Source organism: Elephas maximus, chromosome 22 (assembly GCF_024166365.1).
Source record: "Elephas maximus indicus isolate mEleMax1 chromosome 22, mEleMax1 primary haplotype, whole genome shotgun sequence".
Classification (NCBI taxonomy): domain Eukaryota; kingdom Metazoa; phylum Chordata; class Mammalia; order Proboscidea; family Elephantidae; genus Elephas; species Elephas maximus.
Genome location: NC_064840.1, coordinates 42,091,894 through 42,105,014, shown reverse-complemented (window position 1 = coordinate 42,105,014; position 13,121 = coordinate 42,091,894). Strand labels below are relative to the sequence as shown.

General features: G+C 37.3%; 1 protein-coding gene across 13 annotated transcripts in view; it reads left to right on the top strand.

Moving 5' to 3' along the window:
- MSRA (methionine sulfoxide reductase A) overlaps positions 1-13,121 on the top strand; it is an 816,105-nt gene that overhangs the window by 342,675 nt on the left and 460,309 nt on the right. For 5 of the 13 annotated variants that reach the window (XM_049866288.1, XM_049866290.1, XM_049866289.1 and 2 more), the window contains one exon: positions 9,335-9,377. The exons of 7 other annotated variants lie outside the window; for them this stretch is intronic. In XM_049866288.1, the coding sequence (XP_049722245.1) occupies positions 9,335-9,377 (43 nt within the window). Of the gene's footprint in view, positions 1-3,930; positions 4,707-9,334; positions 9,378-13,121 lie in introns of those variants that run through there. One more of the 13 variants, XM_049866285.1, reaches the window with a different exon arrangement.

Here is a 13,121-nt window from a genome sequence, read left to right as displayed (position 1 = left end):
ATCACCATCAGCCCCACTGCACTCACGCCAAAGCACAGCACCACTTCTTTTTTCGGGTCTTTGTTGCAAGAAGGTTCAGCGGAAGCTTCTGTGTAGTCAGCCATGTTGGCTGCTCCCCCCATTTCATTTCTTATTTGGGCTGTTTGGGTCCTCTCCTGTTTTTCTTCTGTCAAGTTGGCCAATGGTTTGTCAATTTTGTTGATCCTTTCAAAGAACCAACTTCTGCTTTTGTTGATTATTTCTATTGTTTTTTCTATTCTCTATTTCACTTTTTTCCCTGCTCTTTGTTATTTCCTTTTCTCTGGTGGTTGTGGGCTTCGTTTCCTGTTCTCTTTCTATTTGTTTGAATTGTGTAGTTAATGCTATGATTATGTCCCTTTCTTTGTTGACGTGTGCATCTCTTGGTATAAATTGATCTCTGAGCACTGCCTTTACTGTGTCCCAAAGATTTTTATACGTTATGTGTTCATTCTGGAATTTTTTTGATTCCATCTTTTATTTCTTCTATTACCCAGTGGTTCTTAAGCAGATGTTATTCAATCCATGTATTTGATTTTTTTTTTGTTCTCTTGCTCTTCCTGTTACTATTTTCTACTTTTATGGTGTTGTGATCAGAGAAGTTGCTTTCATTACTTCAGTGTTTTGGATTTTGTTGAGGGTTGTTTTATGACCTAAGATGTGATCTCTTCTGGAGAACATTCTATGCATGTTGGAAAAGAATGTGTGCTTTGTTGCTGTTGAGTGGAGTGTTCTATGAGGTTTAGTTGGTTGATTGTGGCCTTTAGATCTTCTATATCTTTGTTGAGTTTTTTTCTAGATGTTCTGTCCTTTACCTAGAGTGGTGCGTTGAAGCCTCCTACTATTGCGGGACTGTCAGTTTCTCTTTTTAGTGCTGTTAGAGTTTGTTTTATGTATTTTGGAACCCTGTCATTAGGTGTGTAGATATTTGTTATGGTTATGTCTTTGTGGGGGGTTGTCCCTTTAATCATTATATAGTATCTTTCTTTCTTTGTCTTTTATTATGGATTTTGATTTTTAAAGTCTATTTTATTGGAGATTAGTGTTGCCACTTCTGCTCTTTTTTGGTTGTTTGCTTGATCAATTTTTTTTCCATCCTTCGATTTTTAATATATTTATGTCTTTGTTTCTAAGGTGTGTCTCTTGTAGACAAGATATTGATGGATCCTATTTTTTAATCCATTCTTTATGAGTGTATATATTTAAGCCATTTATGTTCAGTGTGATTATTGATAGATGTTTGCTGTTGTTTTGTAGTACTTTTTTTGTGGTGCTCATGTTTTCTTTGTTCCGCTTACTCACCTGTGCTGAATTCCTTTTGTTTGTGGATTTTTTTTTTTTTTGGTTTGTTTCTTTTGTTTTTTGTAGATTTTGTGTTTACTGAGACTTTGCTTTTTTTTATTTTGATGAGTATGTTTGTTAACTTTTTTTGTGGTTACCTTGAAATTTACCTCTACCTTCCTAAGTTTAAAGCAGTCTTTTATTGCTTGATATTACCTTGACTTCCTCTCCATTTGAAAGTTCTATACCTACACCATTTATTCCTTCTTTTATTGTTCTGACGTTGTTGTCATTTACAGATTGACTACTCTGGTTTCCTGTTATAAATCTTTTTTTTGTTTTATCCTTGAGGGTTCGTTACCTAGGTTGTTATCTGGCTGATGCTGCCTTGCATCCTAGATTCTCATGTCTGGTTTTGTCAGTTTTCTAACCAATGTACTGCCTTTAATAATTCTTGTAAGTTTGGTTTGTTTTTTACATATTCCCTTTTTTACTGTTTGTCTGGAAATGTCCTAATTTCACCACCTTTTTTGAGAGAGAGTTTTGCAGGATATATTATTCTTGGTTGTAGGTTTTTTCTTTCAAGGTATTATATATGTCATTCCATTGCCTTCTTGCCTGCATGGTTTCTACCAAGTAATCAGAGTTTAGTCTTATTATTTTCCCTGTGGGTGTGATTTTTTGTTTTTCTCAAGCTGCTCTCAGGATTTTTTCTTTGCCTTTGGTTTTAGGGAGCATGATTATGATATGTTTTGGTGATTTTTTCAGGGGTCTGTGATATATGGGGTTCGTTGAGCTTCTTGAATGGTCAGCTTTTCATCTTTCATGATATTAGGGAAATTTTCTATTTATTTATTTATTTTTATTGTACTTTAGATGAAGGTTTACAGAACAAACTAGTTTCTCATTAAACAGTTAATATACGTATTGTTTTATGACATCAGTTAACAACCCCACAACATGTCAACACTCTCCCTTCTCAACCTGGTGTTCTATTAGGGAAGTTTTCTGTCAGGAAATCTTCAGTGATCCTCACTGTGTTTTCCATTTTCTCCCCCTGTTCTGGAACCCTGATCACACGCTAATTTTTGCTTTTTTGTATCCTACATCATTCTCAAGGTTTCTTTGTCTTCATTGTTTTTTCTGATTTTTCCTTAAGAATTTGTCTTCAAATTTGCTGATCCTGTCTTCCATTGTTTCATATTTGCTCCTAAAATCTTCTATTACACTGTTTCTGTAATCTTGTTTATCTTTTGGATTTATAGTTGCTGTTTTTATGATTTCTAGTTTTTTGTTTATTTTAACATTTTGTTCCTGTATTATTTTCCTGACTACTTTCATTGTTTTGTTTGTCTTTTCCATGATTTTTTGTGTATTTTCCATGATTTTGTCTTTTTTTTTTTCCTTATTTTTGTGTTCATTTTCCTTCATCTCCTAGAGGTCCCTAATTATTAGAGTTTTGACTTCCCTTTCAGGTAGTCCCAGTGCCTTTTCTTCTACCACAGTATCATCTGGTGTTTTATTTTGGACAATTTCTGGAGCCATCTGTCCTTTTTTTTTCTTAATATGTTTTGATATTGTCTTTTGTTTTCAGGACATTCAGGAATTATTTTCTTGGTTTATTGATTGTAAATTTCTTTGTTTTGTCCAGCTTTTCTGTTTTATTTGGCTATGTCTGGGCAGGCGGACTGAATGTGCTTGTGTTGCTTTCTCATCTGTGAGCATGGTACTTCTCACCACCTTTTCCAGGTGGGCAGGGCTGGTCGCTCAGCTATATTGCAGCAGTGCAGGTCCAATGGAGGGGGAGAGGTGGGGATAGGTCATTTGTAGCACATACTGGGGCCAACAGGGTGGGGCTGGGGTTCAGTGCAGGGTGGGGTATGGTAGTCTGCACCTGCACCACTTGGTGGTGTGGCATTCGGCATGCAGTGCAGATAAGCCGGAGGAAAGGGAGAGTATGTGATGTGTGGAGTGGGTACTCTGTCTCCCCTTGGGAGCTTCATGAAGTTGCCTTCCCTAACTCCCTGTCTGCTGTTCTTGGTGGCTATGGTCCAAGATGGTGAGTCCGTGCTGTGTTAGCTGGTAGGATACCTCCACTTTGTAGCTCTCCTTATTCTCTGTTTTCTATTCCATTATGTGCTTGGTTGAGTTCTTTATCCCTTCTTTTGATGCTTACGGTTCCATGATTGATGTTTGTATCTGTTTTACTTAGTTTTTTGGGTCTTTGCTGTAGAGGGACGGTGTGGTGCTTCTGTTGATAGTGCCATGTTAGCTCCACCTCTGAGTTCCCTCTTTTGATAAAGGGCCCACGTCTGTCAGATTGTGGCTGAAATTTGGGTTTCAATTTGTTGCCCTGAACAACGTCTTATCTAAATGCCATATCTGTGCCTTTAAAGAGGACAGAGCCACAAAAAGGAGAACATCAGACATGTGCTACACTTGCTATTGATTATATGTATACTTTATTTATACCCCGTAAGATCCCATTACAGAAAATGGAATTCCAACAGAGTGCTCTATAAAATTGTGCTGTCTTCACCAGATCCACATGAATGGCATTTTATTTATCAAGTGCTACTGAGTTCTCTATTATGACTAATGTGATAGAACACAATCATCCTTTGAACTTTGTCTCTATAGTAGGGAGGCTATTCCCCTTGCTTACAGGTTTGCAGATTTTCACAAAGACTCAGATTTTGAAATTGTTTTCCGGGGAGGCAGCATGACATAGTGGAAAGGACATAGGTTTTGAATTTCAGGCATGCCTGGATCAGAATCCTGGTTCTGCCTTGGTTCTATGTCTTTGGGCAAGTGGCCTAAACTCTCTGAATCTCTGTTTTCTCATCCTTAAAGTGGAGCTAATAATGTCTTCCTTGTAGGATTACATGTGTACAAAGATACTAACTAGTACAATGAGTGGCTCACAGTAGACATTTGATAAATAATAGGAACTACTTTTCTTTTTTTTCCTCCCTGTCTATAAGAAAAAGATGCCTGGTTATGTACTGTTTATACACAAATTTTTATTTGCTGACTGATCACAAACATAAAGTCACAGTTAAGGTTGAAGAAAAGAGGAAAATAGATTTCAATTCTTATTATCATTTACTCCACAGAGGCACCATAGAGTCCCTAAGTGATGCAAATGGTTAAGACCTCACCTACTAACTAAAAGGTTGGCAGTTCAAACTGATTCAGAGATGCCTTGGAAGAAAGACCTGGTGATCTACTTCCTAAAAGACTACAGCCATTGAAAACTCTATGGAGTGGAGCTTTACTCTGACACAGAGGGTTACCATGAGTTAGAGTTGATGGCAAATGGTTTATTTATTTATTTATTTTTTACAGTGTCATTAGATCATTTAATCATCAAGCTGGGTGTTAGAAATAATTCACTTGTTTTTCAGGTGAGAAATTAAAGCTTTAAACATCCCACTGAGTTATCCAGGGAAGTACAGCTTAGAGTTCCCCTGGTCGAGGCTAGTGTTCTTTGCTGTTTTGCAGTGACAAAGATCTGGCTGGTGACATTGGGTAGGAGGCAGTTAGAAGGCAGAGATATGAAGAAATGTTAAATGTTTTTAAAAGTTATGGGTTCAGAGGTAGCTGTTAAGAAAGAACATCTCAGTTGGGTGGTGACCAGAGAGTTAGGTGCTCAGGAAATGGAGAAAGTGGCTCACAGAAATTTCCATGAGCAGAATTCAGAGAAGAGGCCACAATGTAGTCTGTATCATTTAAGAACTGAGGAATGGGTCTGAGGCTCTATTGCGGAGATATTGTGGTTTCTCAGAGACCAAGGGTGATAGGAGAAGCAGCCCTGACCTGTGTGAATTGAGGAATGGAGTTTTCAGTGTGCATATGTGTATGTCAGGAAGGAGGACGTGGAGTAAGCAGAGAAAATAAGAGAAGAGAATGGAAACTAACATTTATTATCTACTTTTTTTTTTTATATGCTTGGGGGAAACCCTGGTGGCGTAGTGGTTAAATGCTATGGCTGCTAACCAAAGGGTCAGCAGTTTGAATCCACCAGGCACTCCTTGGAAACTCTATGGGGCAGTTCTACTCTGTCCTATAGTGTCGCTATGAGTCGGAATTGACTCGATGGCACTGGGTTTGGTTTTGGTATATGCTTGGAGTCCCTGGGTGGTGCAAATGGTTAACACACTTAGCTGCTAACCAAAAGGTTAGAGATTGGAGGTTCGAGTCCACTCAGAAGTGCTTCAGAAGAAAGGCTTGGAAATTTGCTCCAAAAAAATCAGGCATTGAAAACCCTGTGGGGTGCAATTCTACCCTGACATACGTGGGGTTGTCATGACTGGAGCTGACTAGATGCAACTGGTTATTTGCTACGATATACTTGACGCTTTTTAAATGTTACCTGTTTAATCCTTTCAATGACTGTGAATAATATTATCTTTATTCCTAGTTTATAGATGAAGAAACTAAGGTTTAAAGACTATAGGGAACTTACCTGAGGCCACCCAGGTCATGTTTCATCATATAGGTCTGGTTGAAATAGAACATATTCAGTACATCTGAATCCATGTCTACAAAAATCCAGGAATCTGGAAGAGGAAAGGGAGAGGTGAAATGAGAACTTTTTTTTCCTTTTTGTGTTCAGCATTGTATTTTTTTCACCATATAATAATTTAATTTCTACTTTAGGAGCCTCAAAGAAAGATCTTAAACTCTCCATAACCTGGGACTATAATTTCTAGAAATCCCTCTATTATGAGCCCCATTACAATTATAAAAGATGGTTGATTCCAATTTCGAAGAATTCCAGTTCAATTGAACAGATCTCCCCCCCCCCAAAAAAAGAAAAAACGAACAAAAAACCCCGATTCCAACTCATGGCAACCCTATAGGACAGAGTAGAGCTGCCCCATAGGGTTTCCAAGGCTGTAATGTTTATGGAAATAGACTGCCACATCCTTATCCTGTGGAGTAGCTGGTGGGTTCAAACTGCCGATCTTTCAGTGAGCAGCCAAGCGCTTAACTACTGTACCACCAGGGCTCCTTTTTCTCCTCTACTTCAGGAGCCTTATATATGCAATGTACTAGATGATAGAGGGAAACAATCACCAGGAAGGCAGGTCCCGTGTTCAGAGTTCACAGTCTAGAGAGGAAGTTATAAGAAGTCAGCCAATAATCACACGATAAAACCAAAAAACCTGTAGCCGTCAGGTCGATTTTGACTCATAGTGAAACCCTGGTGGAGTAGTGGTTAAGAGTTCAGCTACAAACCAAAAGATCAGCAGTTCAAACCCAACAAGTGCTCCTTGAAAACCCTATGGGGCAGTTCTACTCTGTTCTATAGGGTCGCTATGAGTCACTATGAGCTATGAATCATACTGCAGAGTAGACTATAAATGCCTGAGTTAAGAAGGGGTGGACATGCTTTGGAGTTCCCAGAAGTAAAACTTTGTATCTTGATGGGATTCTGGAAAACCTTAAGGAAGAAGATGATATCTGAAATTATTCTGGGTGGATGGGCAGGATTTCCACAAGTGAAGATGGAGGTGAAGATGTATGGCCTGACCAAAGTGTTCCAGTTTGGCTACACAGTAGAGTATGCGTATTAGAACTTTAAGAGCTGTCTTAGCTTTGTTGGTTATAAAAGGGACACATGCTTAATAGAGAAAATTTGTTAAGTATATAAAAACACAAAAGATAACACCCAGAGACATCTATCATTTCAATATTTTATTATATTTCCTTCCAGATTTTGTCACTCAATTTATATAAACATTAAAAGCAAACAAACAAAAAACCTCATTTTGATTATGACAGTTGGAAAACATATTTCTGATAGAAATTTGGAAACTACTGAAGGATATAAAGAAAAAAATTAAAAAATCACCTATAATCCTATAATTAGAAATAATCACCACTATTAACATTTTGGTTTATTTCCCTTGAGTTGGTTTTTCAATGTATATGCATTGGAGTTCTGGTGGTGGAGTGGTTAAAAGCATGGCTGCTAACCAAAAGGTTGGCAGTTTGAATCCACCAGCCTCTCCCTGGAAATCCTATAGGACAATTCTACTCTGTCCTATAGGGTCACTATGAGTTGGAATCAACTTGAGGGCAATGGGTTTAATTTTTTTCATTTTATACAATAACCCAGAAATGAACAAATTCTTCATAAAGTTCAATATCCTACTTTTTTTCCTTAATGTTATAGTTTGAACATTTCTTCCATACAATTAAATAATCTTAGAAAACATGGCTGTTTAATAGTCTAACTCCAAATTATCAGTGGACCATCATTTATTAAATACTTTTCCTAATGTTGAACATTTAGGTTGTTTAAAAATTTTTTGTTATAAATAATGGTGTTACAGACATTTCTGAATCTCCCTATTTGTCAATTAAAAAATGTTTCTTGGAAGTAGAATAATAGGATCAAAAGGTACCATTACATTTAAGATTCTTGTATATTAACTATTCATGGTTTGAATAAAGAAACACGTTTGAAAGTATATGAAGATCAACCTGAAAGCAGTGTAAAAGATGAGTTGGAGCTGAGGAAGGAGGCTGAGGTGGGAAGACTGTTTAGGAGGCTGTTGTAATCACCTACCTGATAAATAACTGAACTAGACTGGTGGTGATGGGAAAGGAGAGAATATAAGGGACTGTAGACTAGGAAACTAGATGAGTGAGACAAGTCAGACAGAAGAAACAAAGTTTGCTACTTAGGCACCTAGAGGAATGGTGATGCCATTAAAACAAATAGAAAAGAAAGAGCTGGCTTGGTTGGCCAATTACATATATTGTATTTAAACTGTCAAGGAGCCTTCCAGGTAGAGATGCCTAGTAGGGAGTTGGGAATGTATGCCTTTCTAAAGCTTGCATGGAGAATGGTCAGGGGTTAGCCTATAGATTTTGAAACAGAGCCATTTTGAAACAGATAGTATGTGATTTGAACTATATAGAAAAGGGCTTTTTAAAAGTGTAAAAAAGTGTAAAGTGTATATAGCAAGTTAAAACAGGCAAAGGGCTTTTCTTGCCTCAAACTGTCAGAAAACTATCAGGGAACTGGGGGAAAAGTACACAATCTCAAAAATGGGACAGCTGTGTCACTCTTGTTCTCCAGTCTAACTTTCCAGGATACTAGTAGTGGAGGAAACACTGGAAATTATTGTGAACAGGGCTATGTTCCTTGTAAAGTCTAAAAGTGAGTAGAAGAGCAATAAGAGAGGCAACATTTAGATACAATTTTAAAGGAACTTGGGGTGATTGCACATGCTCTAATAAAAGCCAAGCCTCTCTGTTGGTTTCCATTCTAATAGGACAGACCGTTCTTTCTACCCCATCTGTTACCTGAGTGTTTGTTATTCAGTGACACCCCTAACAGGCAAAATGGGAGAATGGGATGTGCTAGTTAGCGGAGAATGGAGTATGCTAGTTAGCAGAGAATGGAGTGTGCTAGTTAGCAGAGAATAGAGTGTGCTAGTTAACAGAGAATGGAGTGTTCTAGTAAGCAGAGAATGGGGTATACTACTTAGCAGAACTTCTCCTAGCCAATTCGTGCAGCAAAACCTTAAGGACACTCAGGCAGAGTGTGGAAGACTGCTTTTCAAGAGTGTTAAAGTTGTAGTGCTCAGCCTGTCAATTATTTTTATAAAGATAGCATTTTAACAATAACAGATCTTTACTAGTCAGGTCAAAATTGCATTGTGAATGTATTTTGGAAAATTTTGAAACTACTTTTAAGTTTAAGTTAACTTTTAAGTTCTTTCGGTAGACTTCAGCTGAGTACCATAAAATCCCATAGCCACAGAAATTCATTAGAAATGACGGTAAAAAGTTTGAATAGAAATGCAGGAATCTAGAGGTAATTATAAATTTTTTAAAAATCTAGCAGAATTTTTGGAAAGTTCTTATGAAGCAGTGATTTTTAATGATAGTGCCAACATTGTAAATCTGATGCAGTGACACAGTTGTAATTTTGATATGTTCTATAAATCTTTTAGGTGCTAAATTTATAATGTAAATTTGAATCTTTTTTCATCTCAGAACTTTATTTTTACAGAATGTAGACAACTTTCAGAAGTTCTTGGGGGAAGGAATAACAGGTAAATCCATTAAAACTATTACTTCCAAAGGCTGGCCTGCACACTACTGACATAAGCGTTACCCTGGGATAAAGTAGTCTCTAAAGAACAATTCACATATATTCTATAAAAGATACATCTTTCCCAAGAGACAGAAAGGGCCACATGAACCAGAGACTTACATCATCCTGAGACCAGAAGAACTAGTTAGTGCCCGGCCACAATCGATGACTGCCCTGACAGGGAGCACAACAGAGAACCCCTGAGGGAGCAGGAGATCAGTGGGATGCAGACCCCAAATTCTCACAAAAAGACCATACTTAATGGTCTGACTGAGACTAGAGGAACCCCGGCAGTCATGGTCCCCAAACCTTCTGTCGGCCCAGGACAGGAACCATTCCCGAAGACAACTCATCAGACATGGAAGGGACTGGACAGTGGGTAGGAGAGAGATGCTGATGAAGAGGGAGCTATTTGTATTAGGTGGACACTTGAGACTGTGTTGGCATCTCCTGTCTGGAGGGGGGATGGGAGGATAGAAAGAGTTGGAAGCTGGCAAAATTGTCACGAAAGGAGAGACTGGAAGGGCTGACTCATTAGGGGAACAGCAAATGGGAGTATGGAGTAAGGTATACGTGACAGTCTGACTTGATTTGTAAACGTTCACTTGAAGCTCAATAAAAGTTAAAAAAAAAAAAAAAAGATACATCTTATGCTTAACTTCAGATCCTTCAGGGTTCACCTGTCCCTTGTTCTAGCTGCTGCTGCAGGAACTAACCCTGTGAGCAGTGACTGCCGTCATGCAGGTGCAACTTGAAAGTGCATCCTACATCTTCCTTCTGCCCAAGTTGGTATACCCTTGGGTGTTCAAATGCTACAACTGCATCAGCAAACCCAAATGCCAAAGTATATGAAATAATCTAATGTCAATAAAGAAACCCATAACATCAATAAGTTAAATATAAGTTTACTCATGAAATTAATTTTTTGCAGCAAACTGAAAAAAATTCTAAATATGCATGTTTATATTCAAAGAGATAAATGATGCAATTATAAAAAGTATGACAAAATCAGGCAAAATAAAGCAAAAGTAATAATTATAAAACTTGTATTAAAAAAAAAGCTATTGAAGTAATTCCATAGATGGAATTTTTAGATCAAACTCAGTGGATGAGGAATTTAGTGAATAGTTCTGATGCAGACAGAATAGGGAAAATAGAAAAATCATCTATCTATCTATCATCTCTCTATCTCTCTCTCTCTCTCTCTCTCTATCTCTCTCTCTATCTCTCTCTCTATCTCTCTATCTCTCTCTCTATCTCTCTCTCTATCTCTCTCTCTATCTCTCTCTCTCTCTCTCTCTATCTCTCTATCTCTCTCTCTCTCTCTCTATCTCTCTATCTCTCTATCTATCTAGCATCTTTCAACAGTTAAGAGATATGAAGGATAAATTGAGATGCTCCAATTGATGTAAAAAGGAGTTCCTGAGGAAATCCTGGCAAGAATGGTGGAGGAGCAATATTTAAGGAGGTAAAGGCTGAGAATTTTCTTGAACTAAAGAAATCCATTAACCCACAAACCAAACCCACTGCTGTTGAACTGATTTTGACTGCCATAGGACAGAGCAACCTGTAGGACAGAGTAGAACTGCCCCATAAGGTTTCCAAGGCTGTAAATCTTTATGGAAGCAGATTGTCACAGCTTTCTCCCAAAGCCATAAATAATCATATTAAAAGTACATTTTAAGCACTAAACAAGATAAATAAAAATACATGAACACCCTGACAAATTGTAATTAAACTCCAAAATGTTAAGAATAATGAAAAAATCTGAAAAAGTACAGAAAGAAAAGACAGATTACCTACAAAGGAATGACAGAATGACAGCAGACTTATCAGCTCCAATCAATGCCAGAAGATAGTGGAGTAACATCATCAAAGTACTGGTGAAATCTTGAAATTTATACCCATCTAAACTTTCATTCAGTAGAAGAACAAAAAGATAAACTTTCTCAGACATATAAAGACTGAAGACATTTCACAACACACACACCTGCATTAAAAAAACCTTTTAAAAGTTATACCTCAGCAAGAAGAAAAATTAATCTAAAGGGGAATCATGAAGTATAATAAATAATGGTGGGCTCAAAGATGATTTTAAAATGTTGATAATTAAATCAACTGTCAAAAAATAACTATTTTTTTGTGTTGAGGAAAAAAAAAACAACTCTAGGCTACGCTAGATAAGATGGGGATTGTTTAGTGTAAGGGGCCTTGATTTTGGGAGGATGATGCAAATACTGAGTAACTTTAGAACTGGTTAGGAAAACATTGCAGTGAAGTACATATGGAAAAATTCTAAGAGCCAGCCCTAAAAGAAAAAAAAAGGCAAAACATTTTTTCATCTTCCAAATCAACAGGGGATGGAGAGAGCATATGAGGGGGAAAATCAATGGGAAAAAAAAAAAAAAGTTAAGCAGAAAACACAAAATAAGATTGTGGAAATAAGTTCAAATATACAAGTAATCAGAGTAAATATATTAAAATCTAATAGAAGGTAGACTTATTAAATGGGCTAAAAACAAAATTCTATAATATGCAGCTTATAAGAAAAAAGTACACCTAAAATAAAGACACACAACAAAGAATTTATAGTATTAGAAGATCCCTATTTGGCACTCCAAAGGAATTAATGCATTGACAGGGAACTGCCAGAAGTTCAAGCCAGATTCAGAAGAGGATGTGGAATGAGGGATAGCATTTGTGATGTCAGATGGATGTTGGCTGAAAATGGAAAATACCAGAAAGATGTTTACCTGTGTTTTATTTCACTCTGCAAAGGAATTCTATTGTGTGGATCATAACAAATTATGGATAAGATTGCAAAGAATGGGAATTCCAGAACAGTTAGTTGTGCTCATGAGGAACCTATACATAGACCAAGAGGCAGTCGTTCAGTTTACATACAGGTTGAATAAGTATGGTGAAAGAATACAACCCTGATGCACACTTTTCCTGACTTTAAACCATGCAGCATCCCCTTGTTCTGTTCAAACGACTGCCGCTTGGTCTATGTACGGGATCCTCATGATCTGCGGCATTGTTTTTATCACCAAGGCCGTGTTTTCCAACTACAAGTCCTTTTTCTTTGTTTCTAACTTTTGCATTCCAATCACTAGTAATTATCAATGCATCCTGATTGCATGTTTGATCAATTTCAGACTGCAGAAGTTGGTAAAAATCTTCAATTTCCTGGTCTTTGGCATTAGTGGTTGGTGCATAAATTTGAATAATAGTTAAATTAACTGTTTTCCGTGTAGATGTGCAGGTATTATCCTATCACGGACAGCACTGTACTTCAGCATAGATCTTGAAATGTTCTTTTTGACGATAATTGCAACACCACTTCTCTTCAATTTGTCATTCCTGGCATAGTAGACCATATGATTGTTTCATTCAAAATGGCCAGTATCAGTCCATTTCCATTCACTAATGCCTAGGATATTGATCTTTATCCAGTCCATTTCTTTCTTTTTTTTTTTAAATAATTTTTATTGTGCTTTAAGTGAAAGTTTACAAATCAAGTCAGTCTGTCACATATAAGCTTATATACACCTTACTACATACTCCCATTTACTCTCCCGCCAATGAGTCACCCGCTCCCTCCTTCCAGTCTCTCATTTCATGACAGTTTCTAACCTTCTCTACCCACCCATCTCCCCTCCAGACAGGAGTTGCCAACACAGTCTCAAGGGTCCACCTGATA